The 16,947-nt window shown below is 44.9% G+C and overlaps 1 protein-coding gene across 1 annotated transcript; it reads right to left on the reverse strand.

Moving 5' to 3' along the window:
• Positions 1–3,146: 3,146 nt before the first annotated feature.
• On the reverse strand, positions 3,147–14,748 carry akap12b (A kinase (PRKA) anchor protein 12b). The gene is made up of 3 exons (XM_038962306.1): positions 14,525–14,748; positions 4,926–9,500; positions 3,147–3,679 (listed from the first exon to the last, which is right to left on the reverse strand). Exons 1-2 carry the CDS (start codon positions 14,547–14,549, stop codon positions 4,930–4,932), a joined length of 4,596 nt encoding a protein of 1,531 aa, XP_038818234.1. The 5' UTR covers positions 14,550–14,748; the 3' UTR covers positions 3,147–3,679; positions 4,926–4,929.
• Positions 14,749–16,947: the final 2,199 nt, after the last annotated feature.

Raw genomic sequence — 16,947 nt, forward strand, 5'->3', positions numbered from 1 at the left:
CAGAGTTTTACTCCAGACTTTTCTAGTTAATAACTCACAACAGAACCAAGCTAAAACATTCATGATTTACAGAGCTGTTCACCATTTTAACTGGCTTGTTCCATGACAACTTGGTCCAGGCAAGTTATACTAGATAGAGCAGTGGGACTGAAGTGTAAAGGCCCAATGCAGTTTAGTGTTTGAAAAGACCACTTGAAATTACAACCAGTTTTTGGGGGGTGGAGTTTTGGTCACCAGGCAGTAAATTAGTTAATAGACCAATAACAAAGAGAGTTCCAAACCTCAAGTTTTCAGATTTCACCTCCCCACTCAGACCACTCCCAGACAGTCCTAGATAAATTCTGCTTGAGAAATTGCTCTTAAGAATAGTTTTTTGTTTCCTTTTGACAATTTAAAACAATCACAGTAAGGTACTTAATTGTTAGCTAGAAAATATTTTTTATTGAGATAAAAAACGGCTGCGTTGGACCTTAAAAACCTCTTAAGGATCCGCACCTTTTTTTCAATTTTCGCCTAAAATGACAAACCCAAATCTAAATGCCTGTAGCTCAGGCCCTGACGCAAGGATTTGCATATTCTTGGTACCATTTGAAAGGAAACACTTTGAAGTTTGTGGAAATGTAAAAGCCATGTAGGAGAATGTAACACAATAGATCTGGTAAAAGATAATACAAAGAAAAAAACAACTGTTCTTTTATATTTTTTTTGTACCATCATCTTTGTGCACTTTCCTCAAGCAATAGCATGGTATTATTTCACTGTAATAGCTACTGTAAATTGGACAGTGCAGTTAGATTAACAAGAATTTAAACTTTCTGCCAATATCAGATATGTCTATGTCCTGGGAAATTTTCTTGTTACTTTCAACCTCGTGCTAATCGCATTAGCCTACGTTAGCTAAACCGTCCCGTGGACGGGACACCGATCCCGTTAACTGATATTTGTCCATGTTTTGAAAAATCTGTAATAATTACTAATCCATACTACAGAGTCAAAAGTAAGCCAGAAGTAAGCCAGTTTATTTTGTGATCTTTCAAACATTTAAACATCTTGAGGACCATATGCAATGGTGTCTTGCCAATATTACTTCTGCAAGATGTTTCGTGGCATCCTCACCTTGGACATCATTCTCCAAATCTTTTTACAGTATGATGGTATCGGTTTCATGTGTGATAATTAATACACTAAATGTAGTTCAGAACCAGATAGAAACACAGAAACTCAGGCACACATTTTTATATTGCTAGCTTTATTTTTGAATGAAATATAGACAGGTTTCTGTATCTACTATTAACAGCTTGGAAAATGTAAAAGACAGAATTAAGTCCATGCTACAGATACATTATATGCTTATAGGTTATTACAATATTATTTTTTGAAGTGCATAGGTACACAATTTGTACAGATGTTACCAGGTTCACAGTTAGATTGTGTTACAAAAAGCTTGGGCGGATCTAAGATGGAGGGGTTTCCAAACTAAATGCAATAGAATAAGCAGTGAACACAGACTGTTTATTATTTTTTTGTACTATTTTACATAAAACAAACATTATGGATGTGTGTGACAAATCCACAGTCAAAGTAAAGTGAAACAGTGACCAGATATAGTGGTCTAGGCTTCTAGGATTTCTCTCGTGTCTCATTGGTCAGTCAGCTTTGTGAGGTGTAAAGCCTAGAGCTATATTGTCAATCATCATTTTGACATCCGAGGGATAAATAGGAAGCACTCCATTCTCACAGTATGTGCCCACAGAATTGGCTCATCTAGCCACCCTAACTAATCCCTAAATCAGCATTTGAATTTCATTGGTAAATAAAAGTTGACTTGAAGATAAGTAAATCAGGCTGACCCAGAATGAGGCATTTGAGACAAATTGGACACATTTCTTCCTGCTGATGTTCTATCATGTTAGCAACCATGGATAACCTACCCTAAGTCAATTTGGCTTGGCTACATATAAACATCAAAATAAGATTTTCTCTTTGTCTGGTACCATGTGATTTGTGATTGAGTAGTTTGTACCATTTAAAAACCTCACTGTTGCCAAATCAGTGATGTTATGACTTACTGTACTGTCACACAAGTAAGTTACAACATGAAATGCATGTGTGTGTGTGGAATGTATTTTACAGCAAACAATGTTAATTTTAAAATGCAATGAAATGTAAACATTTCCAACATTCAAACATAAACATACAATAACAGCACTCACCAGTGGGAATGGTAAAATATATCGACTGAGAGATGTGATAGTCTCTATCGGCAGCAGAGGGCGCCAAATAACTGGTGTACACTCCAAACTAGCATACAATCCTCCCTACGAGCATACACTGTACACCAGAGATGGACGGATAGATCACCATTTCAAGAGATCAAGCAATTACACAGATTTTGAAGTGCTATCCACAACGTTAACAGAAGTCATACACTTGAAAATACAAGACAATCTAACATTGTGAGATATATGTTACTCTCCCCATGCAAGTGTATGTCCATCATAGTACACTGCATATTAATAATTCAGTGTCACCAAATACCTCTCACAATATCAAACCAGGTTGAGATAATAGTGTTTTATTGTATTTTTACACGATAATCAAAGACATACTTATTTCAGAAAGTAACAATACTTTTTTTCACAGTCGTTCAGGCAGTGAAGTATGTTTTATCTACAGTAGGAGCTGAAAATATATTGTCAGGCTGAAAGGTGAAGGGAAGTACAGTGTGACAGAACATGTCAAAGCTTAAAGTAAAATCTTTGTAAGATTGTTGCACTCCTATTGGCTTTCACCTCACTCCCTGTCTTCACATTAAGTCATCGTCTGCAATGCAATCAATGATATCGGACACCGCCATTGAAATCACATATGTACCATGGTTGAGTTAGAATTTCTGCAAAATACAGACATTATCTTTGAATCTAAGTCTTACATATGTTTGAGAAAATGGGTCACATATTCCATACAAAAAAAATATGGATGGATGGGGGAATGAGAGAATACGCATAAGATATAAATACAATATACAAGATAATAATCCTCCAACTCTGAGACCACGCGCGCACACACACACACACACACACACACACACACACACACACACACACACACACACACACACACACACACACACACACACACACACACACACACACACACACACACACACACACACACACACACACACACACACACACACACACACACACACACACAAAAACGGGACAGCAGACTCCCGAGCCACAGCAAGGGCGATGGAAGGTCGTCAAAACAGAAAAAGTACATCACATTGATTACAAGCCAGATGGGAAGCTTCAAAGGTGCGGGACTGTGGCTTAGTATGTGTGTAGGGAGATCTTCACCTATGGAGGGCCAGTGGGGTGGGGATGCCACCTCTGTGTGACAGGCTGGTGCTGCAGGACAGGGGCATGGGGGAAGGAGAGAGGGGGTGGGGTGGAGCTCAGTCACTCAATCACTCTGGGCAGGGTGGGGTGGAGCTCAGTCACTCAATCACTCTGGGCAGGGTGGGGTGGAACTCAGTCTCAGTGTGTCTCCACAGTGCATCCTCTCACTCTCTCTCTCTCTCTCTCTCTCTCTCTCTCTCTCGCTAACTTTCTCACTATCACTCACTTCCTGGTCAGGACAGTCCATCTCCCAGGCAACCATCTTGCATCTACAGCTAGGGTAGAAATAAATAAATGTTATTAGTAAATGGGTACCATTATCCTTGGAAACACATATCAAAAACTGGTCTCCAACCTGTGGATAACAATTAGGAAATTACTTGAGTTATTTAGAAAACTTCATTCAGTGATGGATTGTTTCTTCTAATGGATTGTTCTAATAAGACACTTACTTGCATCTGAGAGTAGTTTGAAACAGGAGAACTTAGTGCCTCATACGCCTGAGTGGAAAATGTTTTTTGGGATGTTGTAGACTGCAGTACTGCTGACTCAGAACCCCCTACATGTCTCTCTCCCTCTCCCTCTCTCATTTATACCTCTCTTTCTTTCTCTGCTCCACTTTCCCCTCTCTTCCTCCCTCCCCTCTACTCTGTCTGCTCCGTCATCCATTTCTCTTGGTTTGTTTTTATGACTCAGTATGCTTAGTGGGACTACTGCTGCGCCAATGCTGCTTTCAGCCTGTTGTAATTCACTGACTCCTCTTCTTTGCTGCAGTGCTGCGTTATTGCTTATTAAACATATAACAGGGCTACGCCCTATGCTCAAGTCAAATTTCAGTTGGACCTTGTGTAGAATTGACAAATAAAGTGATCTTAATCTTAAAAACATGTAGGTTATTCTGACATGTTTGCTTGACTCCATATTGAATCTGGGATGAAGGGAGAAAAGGAGGAGGATGAGAGAGGAATCATAATCAGTCTGTCAGTCCATCTGCCCCTCACACACCGCTTCTCTTTATAGACTCCGTCCTACAAACTAGGGGTCAACCACGGCATTCCTGCTTTGATATAAAATGTCCCCAGGTTACTCGTACCTCGAACAAAAGCTGTTTCATCTGGTCAGCCGGAAAGTCTCCCCCCTCCCCCCTGATAAAAATAGCGCCCATTGATGTTTTAAAAAAGCCACCATGAGAAGATTGTTTGATATGTTGACAAAGGAATTCTGGAAATAAAAAAATGAAAATAGTGTACTCTTTTCTATGAACCTTTTCATCATGCTAGTTGAACATAATAACCTTAATAACATGTCTAGAATTGGTACCTTGGTCAAATACTAGGAGCCGCTTTCTTTCACTTTCTTGTGTTAGAAGACAAGGGAGACGGTGTGATCAGATGTCTCTAAAATATGTAGCATGACTAACATTAACTACATTCATTTAATTGTGGGGAAATATTTTTGACATATAAACATCAACTCATTACTTAATCATAAACAGGTAATTGTATAAGATAGACTGCTTACCTGCTCACGATGTAGCTGTGAGCTCTGTGGATGAGACAGGTTCAATCTCCCTCACTGCCTCCTCGATCACCTCGATCACCTGCGCCATCACCTCCACACGCTTCACTGGCGTCGCCTTCTCTGCCCCTGCCTCCGCTGGTCTGGCAACTGTCACAGCCATGGCAACGGCAACCTCCTCTTCCACGATGTTAGCAGGGGCCTCTTGGCTGGCAGTCACAGCTGGGGTGTCTGGTGTGTATTCATGGGCTGGTGTGACTTCTTTAGCCAGGGCTTCCTTTGTCCCTGGTGCACTTACAATGGGATCGATTTCCACCACCTCCTCCATCTGGATTTCCTTTGCTTCCTTCTCTTCAACGATCTGTGCCGCCTGATTGACCACGTGTACTGTATGTGGGCCCACAACCTCAGCAGTCGTCTCCTTTGGCTGGGCTGGGGCTTTCGGGGTCTCTGTGGGCCCCTCTGGTACTGGGGTCTCTTCTGTCACCACCGCTGCTTCTGACTTCTCATCAGCTGCCTCTGGAACGGGAACTTCTGCTATCACTTCCTGAACCAGCTTGATTACTTCAGCTTGTAGAACTTCCTGAACCTCTACTGCCTCTACGTTGCTCTTTACCTTTTTGATCTCCTCCTCTACCTTTCCATCTGACTCACTCTCTGTCTGTTCCAGCTTTACTACAACTTCAACCTCTACAACTTTCTCCTCACTTATGTTGACCTCCACTGCTTGCTTTAATTCCACTTCCTGTTTTATCTCCTCAACTCCCTCTTTGACAACATCCTCCGCCTCCTTGTTAACCTCTTCCACGATACTCTCTGTGATTTCAACTATGACTGGAATTGTCTCAATGACCTGAACGGCCTCGTGAACTTCCTTTGGTGGGTTTTCAGCCTCGGCTTGTGCCTCTGGAGCAGCAGGCTCCTCTGCTGGAGTTTCTGGTGCTGGTGCTCTAACTTGGACTACAGGAGTTTCAGCAATGACAGGTTTCTCCTCTGCTATTTGTTCGATCTCTTTCTCTATCATTGCTACTGCCTGGACTGGTAGTGCGTCTTCAGGTGTGACGGTGGCAGTGACGGTGGCATTGATGCAGGCAGGCGCTTCGGGTTCAGCCTCTGCTTCAGACACTTTCTCCACAGCGTTCAGGATGACCACCTGAGCAATGACCAAGCCACTCTCCTCCATGGCCTCTGCCTCCTTCGTCTGCTCGGCCTCTGTGACACCAACCTCAGTCACTTTCACTTGGATTTGGTAATCACCAGCAGGCTCTGCAACTGCCACTGAGACTGTTTCCACCACCCCGGCCTCCGGGACCTCCACTTGCTGGGTTTTCACGGACGGTGGGCTGTTTAGGCACACAGTCTCCTTGACAATGACGAACTCTTCAGCAGGGGCTACAACAGCAATGGCTGCCTCGCACACCTCAGTAACTGTGGCCGGATCGAAGTCAGTTAGCGAGGTAGCCATTTCTCTTGCGATGGGCTCATTCACCTCCTCTACAGGAGCGATGTCTTTGATGGCAGCTGTCTCTTCCACCTCCATCTCCTCACTTTTGACCTCAACGACAGGTTCCTCAGAGATCTCCACAATGTCAGCGGCAATGGATTCTTCGACAGTTGGTGTGATGGGGTCCACCAGCTCCACTCTGGGGGTGTTCTCAGTCACTACAGGGGCCTCGATGATTTCAGCCTCCGTCTGGATATCATTGATCACGGCTAGCTTTTCAACTTCAGGCTCTTTACCCTCAGTGGCTATCTCAGGCTCTGGGATATCTTCAATAGTCTTCTCTACGGAGGTCTCCAGGAATGTGCTTTCGACGTGCTCCACTTGAGCCTCAAACATTGGCTCTTCAATAAAATCAGTCGCCTCAGTTGGATCAGCCTTATCCTCCACTGGCAGCTCAGCAGACAGAGCATCGCTGATCTCAGCTAGACACTCCACAGTGGGAATCACAGGCTTCTCCACCGCCACCTTGGCAATCTCCTTGGTGCCCAGGCCAGTGCAGATGGCGGTGGCCTCAGTTTCTTTATGCACCATCAAGACAACCTTTGATTCGCTCTCGGTGAACTCGATCGGCGGTGTGGGCTCTGGGATGGACGCAGCATTCTCCAGTTGAACCTCTGTGATTTCTACGGAAGTCAGGTTTGGGAGCTCATTGACCAGCTCCACAGCCTCCTGCAGGACCTCCAGAGACTCTGGCTCAGGCTCATAGGGCACAGGGGTGGTTTCTCCAGACATGTCTGGGATCATCTTTACAGTCACCTCGGCAACAGACAGCTCAGGCTCCTGCTCCAGGCATGTGACAGCCTCTGAAGTCTGCTCTACAATGTCCTCGGCGACGGTGGTGTCAGCAGACTTTGGGGTGGCGGCACCCTCTTCTGGGATGTCGCTCAGCTGATCGTGTGGAATCTCCTGGAGGTCTTCCACAACAGCCGTGGCTGAGATCCAAGAGGGGGATCTCTCTTCGGTGGAGGATTGAGCCTGAGTGATTGGTGCTGCCTCCTTAGCATCCACTGTCTCCACTGTCATTTCAAATTCAGCCTCTTCCTTAGTCTTGGCATGCTCGTTGTCGTACTCTGAGAGGGGGACCACGGCTGGTGTGTCAGAGTCTTCCTCGCCAGACCCCAGATCGGAGGAAAGCTGCTTCTTCTTTCTACGTCCAGGGATGAGTTTCCTCAGAGAGAATGAGGAATCTTCTTTTGAGATTTCACTGTCTGAGACAACCGGTTCGGCACCGGACTCATCTGTCTTCTCCTCGGCTTTGGGTTTCTTCCTATGGGTGACAAGGCGCTTGAGAGTATCCCAGGGGGACTCTCCCGCGGCGGGGCTAGTCGATGGTTCGGGGGACGACACCGTGTTTTCCTGATCAGCCTCTCTGGAACTTCCGAGAGGAGACTCTGCGGTCTTAGCCGGCTCTTCTCCAGCTTGTGGCGCCTCCTCTTCGATTTTGGTCTCCTCATCTTCAGAGTCAGAGGTCTTCCTGGTCCTTTTCTTATTGCCGCCCATACACATAAGGGCCTCCCATGAGACTGAGGTGTCCATCTTCATCCTTTTGGACTCCTCGGTGCTGCCCTCCAGCTTTTCAGTGGTTTCAGTTTTTGGGTCCTCCACAGTGGGTTCCGGCTCCTTCTCTTTCTCCACAAACACGGCACTCTCAGTGGAGGACAGGGTGCCCGACTTGGCTTTCTCACCAGTTGCCTCGTCCTCACTCTCAGAGGGCCTCTTGATGCGTTTCTTGGGCGTCACCAGCTTCTTGAAGGAGGACCAGGGCATGATACCTTCTTTCTTCTTCCCTTCATCTGAGCTGGTTACCTCTCCATCAGCCTCTTGGCTGGCCTCAGCTTGGGCGGTTTCCACCCCGATGGCATGCTCACCAGACTCCTCTGGAGATGAGGCCCCACTGTCGGGTTTCTGGACCTCTGCTGAATCTGTGGAGGTCTGGAGTTCAGCCGCCTGTTCCCCAGACTCGGTCAGCTTGGCCTCTGCGTCTTTCTTGTCTTTCTTCTGTTTCTTGGTAGAGAGCTTCTTCAGGCCGGCCCCAGTGAAGAGCTTTTTCAGTGGGCTTCCCTGGGCCTTGACCTTCTCCTGGGATGAGAGCAGCTCAGCCTCGGTGGTGCCCTCAACTGGGGCCTTGTCTGCTTCCACAGCCTCTTCAACTTTCTCTTCCGCTGGTTTGGCATTGTCAGAAATACCGGCTTCTGACATTTCTACTGCAACCTCGGCTTGGACCTCCTCTTTGATCTCTTTGACAGGTGCTTCCACTGTCTCAGTTTCTGTGGAATAATCAGGCTTAGCCTCCTCTGGTGTTGTCACTGGTTCCACCTCCTTCACCTCTCCCTCCACCTCTTCCTTTGCTTTCTCTCCATCCTCCTCCACCACATCCTCTGCTGTTTCCTCTCCCTCCTTTATCTCCTCCTCGGCAGCTTTCTCTTTTGGTTCCTCCTCTTTGGGCTTCTTGATGCTTGCCTTCTTGCGCAGGTTGAAGAAGATTCCCTGTGTAAAGAACCTTCTGAAGGGGGACTGAGTGGTCTCCTGGCCAGGTGGGTTAGTTGCAGCTAGGTCCTCAGGCTCTTTCTCTGTAGCTTCCACCTCAGCTCCCTCTGCAGCCTCTTCTCTGACTGCCTCTGCAGCCTCTCCATCCACGGTCTCAGATGGGGCATCCACTGGAGTGGCGTCAACCTCAATGGTGGAGGTATCTGGCTCAGTTGCCTTCTCCTTCTCAGATTTGACCTCCTCCTCTGTAGTGGTGGCTTCCTCTTTAGTTTCCTCAGACCCGCTGGTCTCTCCTTCCTCCACGTCCTTGTCCTTCACCGTCAGCAGCTGCACCGGCTCCGTCTTCTCATTCTTGTCCTTCTTCACAGTGAACTTGAAGCCAACGAACTTAAAGATCTTTTTGAAGCCCACCTCATTGGCTTCGCCTGGTTTCTCCTCGACCTCCTTCTCCTCTGCAGAGGTGATGTTGTTTGTGTCAGGTGACTCATTCTCATCCTTCTCCCCGTTCACCTGAGGGGGCACCTCAGCCTGGAGGGAGTCCATTGTTTCAGGAACCTGCTCCTTCTGAGACACGGACACGCCATCAACTGAAATGACAGAGAGATAAAAAGTAAGGTAATATACCCATTCCCACAAACAACAACCGATAGACACTCTTTCTCTCTCACAGGCACATAGGGGGAGCCAGACCAGAGACAAGACTGTATCAGGGCAAATGGAAAATGGGAGAAAACCATTTTTAAAAACTCAAATGGCATCTTCAACATCTGAAGATGACCTAAACCACATCAAAAAAGCAATAGCTGACCCCGAGTGGATTTAATCAAGCAGTATGCAAGGACCAGAAATAAAGTTTGATCGTTGACACCAATCAACAACAATGAAATTAATTCCATTGCCAACGCTTGGACAAAGATCCAGTCCCAAAATAAAGAAAGCTTACAGGCAAGGGTGTAGATGTAGGATCATAATTTGATCACTCTTTTGTTGCTGAGAATTTCCACTTTGACATTTAAGACTTTATTTGCCCTCACAAAAAATGTATCAACCCCTATAAAAATGGCCATTAATTATAATCCACATAATTCACATTTCCTGTTGCTGCAGGATTAGCTAACTAATAAGCTAACTAGTAATTACTTTTTTAAAGATCCTACATCTATATTGCAAACCCCCTCAGCTGTGTTGCTTTTTCCAAAACTATAGCTATAACTTTATCCACTCTCATGCATCTACTGTAAGAACTAGTTTCTCTATTTGACAGAAAGAAGAGGCAACTGTTGAAGTGACAGGTGAGATAAACAGAACGCACACACACTGCCTGAAATTCTGCCATATCTATCTGTGTTTTGACAGGAGTGGGTGGAGGTAGTGAGCTGGGGTTGGGCTTAGTTCACAGGCCATTTAGACTTCTGAGGCCCCCTTTCCTCTAACATCCCCATACAGCAGGGGAAATGTCACATCTGTTGCTGGGAGTCTTTTCTCTGGGGGTCCTCAGCCTGCCCTAGGACTCTCAAAACAAATTCACAGCATTTTTTTATACATAGATCTCAATTTACCTAGATACACACCAAGGCTGGGAGACACACACAGTCGTTTAACCAGGCATACATGCTCATATCCTCATAGTGACCCCCCCTCTCTCCTCTGACTGACAGATAAAAACACGCACACAAGTATGTGCACCATGCACACGCACACATTTCCACACACATACACACATTTCCACACACATACACACATTTCCACACACATACACACATTTCCACACAACACACAGATAAAACAACAGTATGAGATTATAGTTCAATATTAATAATTTTTCCAATGACAAATCTGATAATCCTATGTTTTTAGAGCCAACTAATTAATAATTTTGCTCATAAATTTCTCTAAGAGAATGAAACAATGTGAGAAAAAAAGATAATATATCAAAGGAAACTTTAAACTAAGACACAAACCGTTGGAGCATAATGTTTCAATAGTGCACTAGCAGTGAAGATGATGCTACTCTGGCGTTTGGCCATCCAAATTTATCTCTGTAATCTGTTCACTTCCTGTTGTTACATTACAGCAGTGGAGCTTCACATGTTGGACTGGCATTCCTGGAATATCACTGCTCTAAGAAAAAAAAGTTGCCTTCATTCATTTGCTAAAAAAACTATTTTGACCAACATAACCACTAGTATAAAAAACATTCACCAAATTTCACATCAACTCAGTCTAAATCTGTGTAATATACATTCTACTCATTTGGGGCTTTTGTGAGAGTGAGGCTTCCAACAACTATTTTGGACATATGGATTTGACGTGAGGAATGTGAGCTATGCAAGTCACCCGGAGTTAGGGTGAAATTATTTTAGAATGCTGTAAATATAAACTGGTCTACAGCAGCCATCCACTTCCCATTGAAAAATACTATTTTTGTACCCAATACTTGGTTTCAGCTGTATGTGGTATATGTTACTATGGGCCTATCCCCCACGAAATCCGTCTCCAGATACCCCCCACCCAACAAAGAAATCCCTCTAACCTGAATTCCATCACACACAGCTAAATGAAGACTGCATTGTTTGCGTAATTTTTTTCTTTTTGGTCTTTGGCAAGGTTTTCTTAGGCTGTTCGTGGACACACAAAATTATCAAGGCAAGTCTACGCCCCTTCGTCTGTCATTTGTCAACAGTAGAGATTCTTCAATGAAGTTGCTGTTGTCATTCAACAATAATACATATTTTGTTACTTGATAAATAATGCACCAAACATCTTAGTACAATTGAGCGACTAAGATTTCCCCGGAAAAAAACATAAAAAATAATGACTTTCTTAAATTAATTCTGGCTACGGCGTCTCACGATGGACAAACAGAGCTATTGTAGGTTTTTTTTCAAGCGAAAGAGAATGCGAGCACACTCGTTCGGTTCGCCTAACCGATTCCGGATAGGCGCCAGCCGAACCGAAGCATGCGGAAGCCTAAGGGGGTGGGGGTTGAGGGGGGCGGGGTTAAATAATGGGGTTGTAGATGGGAATGGGAGGGGGGTTGGAGAGCTCTCTCTCTCACATAGCTGTTATTGTTAGGGCAGTTGTTACATTGTCATGTCATTCCATTGTTAGGGAATGTCAAGACCATAAACAACATGCAAACAAACCCACCCCCTGATGTAAGGCCCAAGTGATGACAGAATTTGGAAATAGAGTTTACAGCTATATCTCAGTCCTAAACCAATGTGTATAAGTAAATCGGTCAGCCATATGAATAAACAAAAATGTTTCTGTCCAAGACACAATTATACTGTGAACAGAGTCACTCCTTAGTAGGGCTGTACTAAGCCATGTGTATCTATGGCGATAATAAAACACAGGAACCATGATGATTTAACAGAGTACCGGCGTCTTCAGGTATGTTTGATCTTTGTTTTATGGCCAACTTTTTACAGGCATAGCACCATTAACAGGGTCGCTCCTACGGCTGGTTAGGGAAGAGGGGAAAGAGGAGTCAGGGGTTATTAGAGTACAGAGGGTGAGGATAAGGGGGAGGGTACATGAAAAGGTGGAATGAGTGAGGGTCAGTTCTGACTGGTACTAGAGGAAAGTGAGGGCCCGGGGCTAGGAGTCGGCGGGTGTGAGTGTAGACGGGTGAGGAGAGAGACAAGGGGGTGAGGGTAGAGGAGGAGAGAGAAGAGGGCGTGAGGGTAGAATGATGCCTGAGGGCCCAGTCAGAGGGTGTTACAGATCTCTGACACACTATCATAGTTTAAATGACTTATTATTTTAGCTAGCTGTATGTGTGTGTGTTAAGACTATGCACAGATTAAATTCCATGTCGACTGAGGCCACCGTCACTTGTAAATCTAGCATTATTCCCCAGCGTCTCCAAAGAGATGTGAAATTTGATAGTCTCTGTTGTGGCTGTAGTAGATATCTGGCTCTTTGTGTGTAAATGGGGATTGTTGGGATGCTTGGGGGTGTTTCCATCTCCACTCATGTTGGAGTGGCGGCTTTTGGGGGAGGTGGTGTCAGTTGGGTGGCGTCCTGCTATTCTATCCAGACAGTATTTGCAAATTTTGCCAAACAAACATATGCAAATCCCTGCTCTAATTACTGTAGTCTGCTGTGGGAAACAAAGTGAACAAAAAGAGTCAGTTAAACAGAGAGAACCCCCATGAAGTCTGGCCCAGCCTACCCCTCCCCTCCTCCATCTCTTCTCCTCTCTCCCCCACTATTATAGGTGTGGCCCCACTGTCTCAGAGGGCTTCTCTCCAGCCGCTAGAGGTCACAATCAGCATTGGGGAGCAAACAACCGTTATCCAACCATTTGGCCTCTTCTATTATCTGATCCATCTAAAGACAACAGTTTATGACTATATATGAGCTCACACCCTAAGCATACAACCCAACTAATCCTATATAGTCCATTAGTTACACTTAGAAATAGAGAGCAGGCACTATATACACTATATAAGCACTGGTTATTTCTGGCATTCCCTATTCTGATGCAGAGAAAGCCAACCTCTGCTCTCACACATAAAGCAGAGAATAGCAACCAAGCCCCTTTAAACTATCACTTTGAGTTGCAAAGGTTATAGAATCTCTCTCTCTCCCTCTCTCTCTCTCTCTCTCCATAATCAATTCCATATGTCCCCATTCTCAGTGGCCAAGCAGTATCACCCCACTGGGAGAAGAGATCAATTTTAAACTAATTGAAATACTTACCAAGAACGAGGGTGTGTAGGGCTGGGGCTCTAAGAACCAGATGAGACCTTGGCTTAAAACTGTCTTTGAAGCATTTGTACATAAATAAAATCAAATATTTATATCTGGCAGTTATCGAAGTGCGAAATTCCTGTTTCATGGTGGACGCTACTAGGCAGTTTTAATGATCTATGGAATGTATACATTAGGAGGTTCAGGGAAGCAGGGCTGGCAGAGCTAGAGTATCGTATACCATGAATGGTCTTGGCTACAACTGTAGTAGAGTTACATCAGCGAGAGGGGAAGACGCTCTCTAAGAATTACCCACAGCCCAGTCACCAATCTGAAACAGATACCAAGACCAATCTAACGGTTACATCATGACAGATAAATGGATATACCCAAGTATCTGAGTGAGCCAAGTTCACAAAGTATTTGCATACTTCCAAAGCACACACAGTTGGGAAAAACAATTATACAAACTCAACAATGGTGCTTTTTTTAGCCCAAACATAATAGTTCAAATCAAAGTCTGCGACCATGTAGTTAGTTAAAGAGACCAGGCGAGGACAGCCTCAACCCACAATACCAACCACACCCTCAAGACAGCAATGCCCCTGGCTACACTTGGTCGCCTAAGGAGAAACTAGGGTTTAACCCCTTTATGTTATGCTAATTACATTAGTAAATAACTATCTGAAAGGGATTGTAAAACATTATACCACTACTTAAAGAGCATGGAGCCTCCCTAATAAAAACAAAAAAGTTAATTAAAGTTACTCAGTCATCATCATATCTGTCAATTGGGATGAAAGTTCACATTACATCAAATTAAAGTAAGTTAAACAACATTATGCTCAACTTCTCAATGACATTTGATACAGTAAGATCATAACTGAACAGGAAATAAGTTTAATCTTACCTGTGAGAGTTATCGTTCCAAGCATTTGTAAAACTTCTTTTATAATTATTTTTACAAAAATAGTTACAAAAAATACTCTTCAAGAACTGCGGTTGTAAAAAAAAACGTTGACGTTTATCTCTCCTTCTTTCTCTCACACACAGTAAAGTCTGTGGGGTTTTAGTTTCTAACACTGTTCCCTCCTAAGTCTGAGGGCAGGAGCAGTCTCTCTTCTCTAGAGCGTCTGTTAGTCTGAAGGTAAAAGCTGGAGCTACACACACATTTCAACAGATGCTCCTGACCGACACACATGTCATGTAAGGACCACCCCCATCTCCCCTTCCTCCCCCTTGCTCTCTTTTCTTCAGCTGTTCTGAATGATTTGGCCTTTTCCTCCTCTCTCCTCCCCTGCCTCCCTTCAGCGGACATCCAGAATGACAGTGCTTGTCATGTGATCTTTCAGGGAAGCGTAGCCCACCCCCCACCCAACCTCTCCTCTCTCCCCCGTTACACTCCCCTCCTCCCCACCTCATTGTGTGTGTGAAGACCCCATGCAGCCTGGAAGGCCTGCTTAGGTAAGGAGTGTAAGGGGAGAGGGGTATAGGGGGGTGTAGCTCTGGGTAATGCCTTATTAAAGACAGATCTCTTTGGGAGGGGGTCTTTCTACAACACCCCTCACCCCTTTCTTCCCCATTCAGTCTCTCCCCTTGCACCCTTAATACACAGTTCCCCCAGACTTTAGAAAAGCAAATGGAAATGCGTCTGAGGCCCCTCTCTTTTCACTCCCTCCCTTCCTCTGGAGAGTCGACATCTCACTGCTCCATATCTATGTCACCAGTCATGAAGGAATGTTGACAGAGTCATGCCGCTGAGGCAGTTCAGAGGCCTCAAACTCTTTGGAGTTCCTTGCGAAAGCAGGTTACTATATTAGCAATGGAAGTAAGTCGTATGGAGTCAATGAGCCTTAACAACAACTTAAAGACACCAGCACCACAAATATACGTCATTACTGATCCATACACTTCCAAACAATGACCATGAATGCGGGTCCATTTGAGGTTGTTTCAGCCAGTTTGTTTAGAGGAACTAAATCATTGGGGAGGTTGACCACAAGTTGCTGCCTGTCCCTATGAATGTTAATGGCCCATTCTCATTAAAGGCAAATAGGCAACGCAGAGTAGACCATCTAATTCAGCTTTTGTCTGTGGGTTTGTGTGGAGACTTTGAGGAAGGCTGCTAATTCTTCAGGTAAATACCAGCACATCAGATTCCTCAAACCTCTACATTGACCTGGAGGAATGTGTGAATTCCATGTGGAATGTTCCCAAATGGGAGTTAACGTCTATAATCGAGTAGTGTCTGGATCGAACACACACACACACACGCACACACACACGCACACGCACACGCACACTCACACACACACACACACACACATACACCCTTCATAAGCAATAATTAGCCAGAAACTAACAATAAAACAATCAATATTAAATATAAAATCTAACAATCAACATTAAATCAAATATTGCTGTGTGATTTATCCTCCGCTGCAGGGTGGAGTGGGACACTGACCCTATCACAGATCTTTCTCTATTTTGGAGAGGTACAGGGATAGCCTTTCTCAGTGAAAATAGCCTGAAGGTTAACCACAGCTTACTACTGTAACAATTTTCTTATAGTACTTTAACTGAAGTACAAGAGCAAAAGTGTCCTGAATACATGTTATGTAATTTTTAAATTTATAAATTTTATCCCATTTTCTCCCCAATTTTCGTGGTATCCAATCGCTAGTAATTACTATCTTGTCTCATCGCTACAACTCCCGTACGGGCTCGGGAGAGACGAAGGTCGAAAGCCATGCGTCCTCCGAAGCACAACCCAACCAAGCCGCACTGCTTCTTAACACAGCGCGCCTCCAACCCGGAAGCCAGCCGCACCAATGTGTCGGAGGAAACACCGTGTACCTGGCCCCCTTGGTTAGCTCGCACTGCGCCCGGCCCGCCACAGGAGTCGCTGGAGCGCGATGAGACAAGGATATCCCTACCGGCCAAACCCTCCCTAACCCGGACGACGCTATGCCAATTGTGCGTCGCCCCACGGACCTCCCGGTCGCGGCCAGCTGCGACAGAGCCTGGGCGCGAACCCAGAGACTCTGGTGGCGCAGTTAGCACTGCGATGCAGTGCCCTAGACCACTGCGCCACCCGGGAGGCCCTATTGTTTAGTTTTTTTACATAATCATAAACATACTTGCAAAGACTAATGTACCACATAAAACATGCAGTCATGAAAATGGAGTTAAAGAGGAGTCTCTCAATGAATGAGGTTACCATTGAGTAACTAGAGTTTACACACAGCTATACCCACGCTTATTAAATCGGTGGTGCCAACATTCATTCACCACGAATGTGGCTGTGATGACACACCACTGTGGCCCTCAGTT

Source organism: Salvelinus namaycush, chromosome 24 (assembly GCF_016432855.1).
Source record: "Salvelinus namaycush isolate Seneca chromosome 24, SaNama_1.0, whole genome shotgun sequence".
NCBI classification, from domain to species: Eukaryota; Metazoa; Chordata; class Actinopteri; order Salmoniformes; family Salmonidae; genus Salvelinus; species Salvelinus namaycush.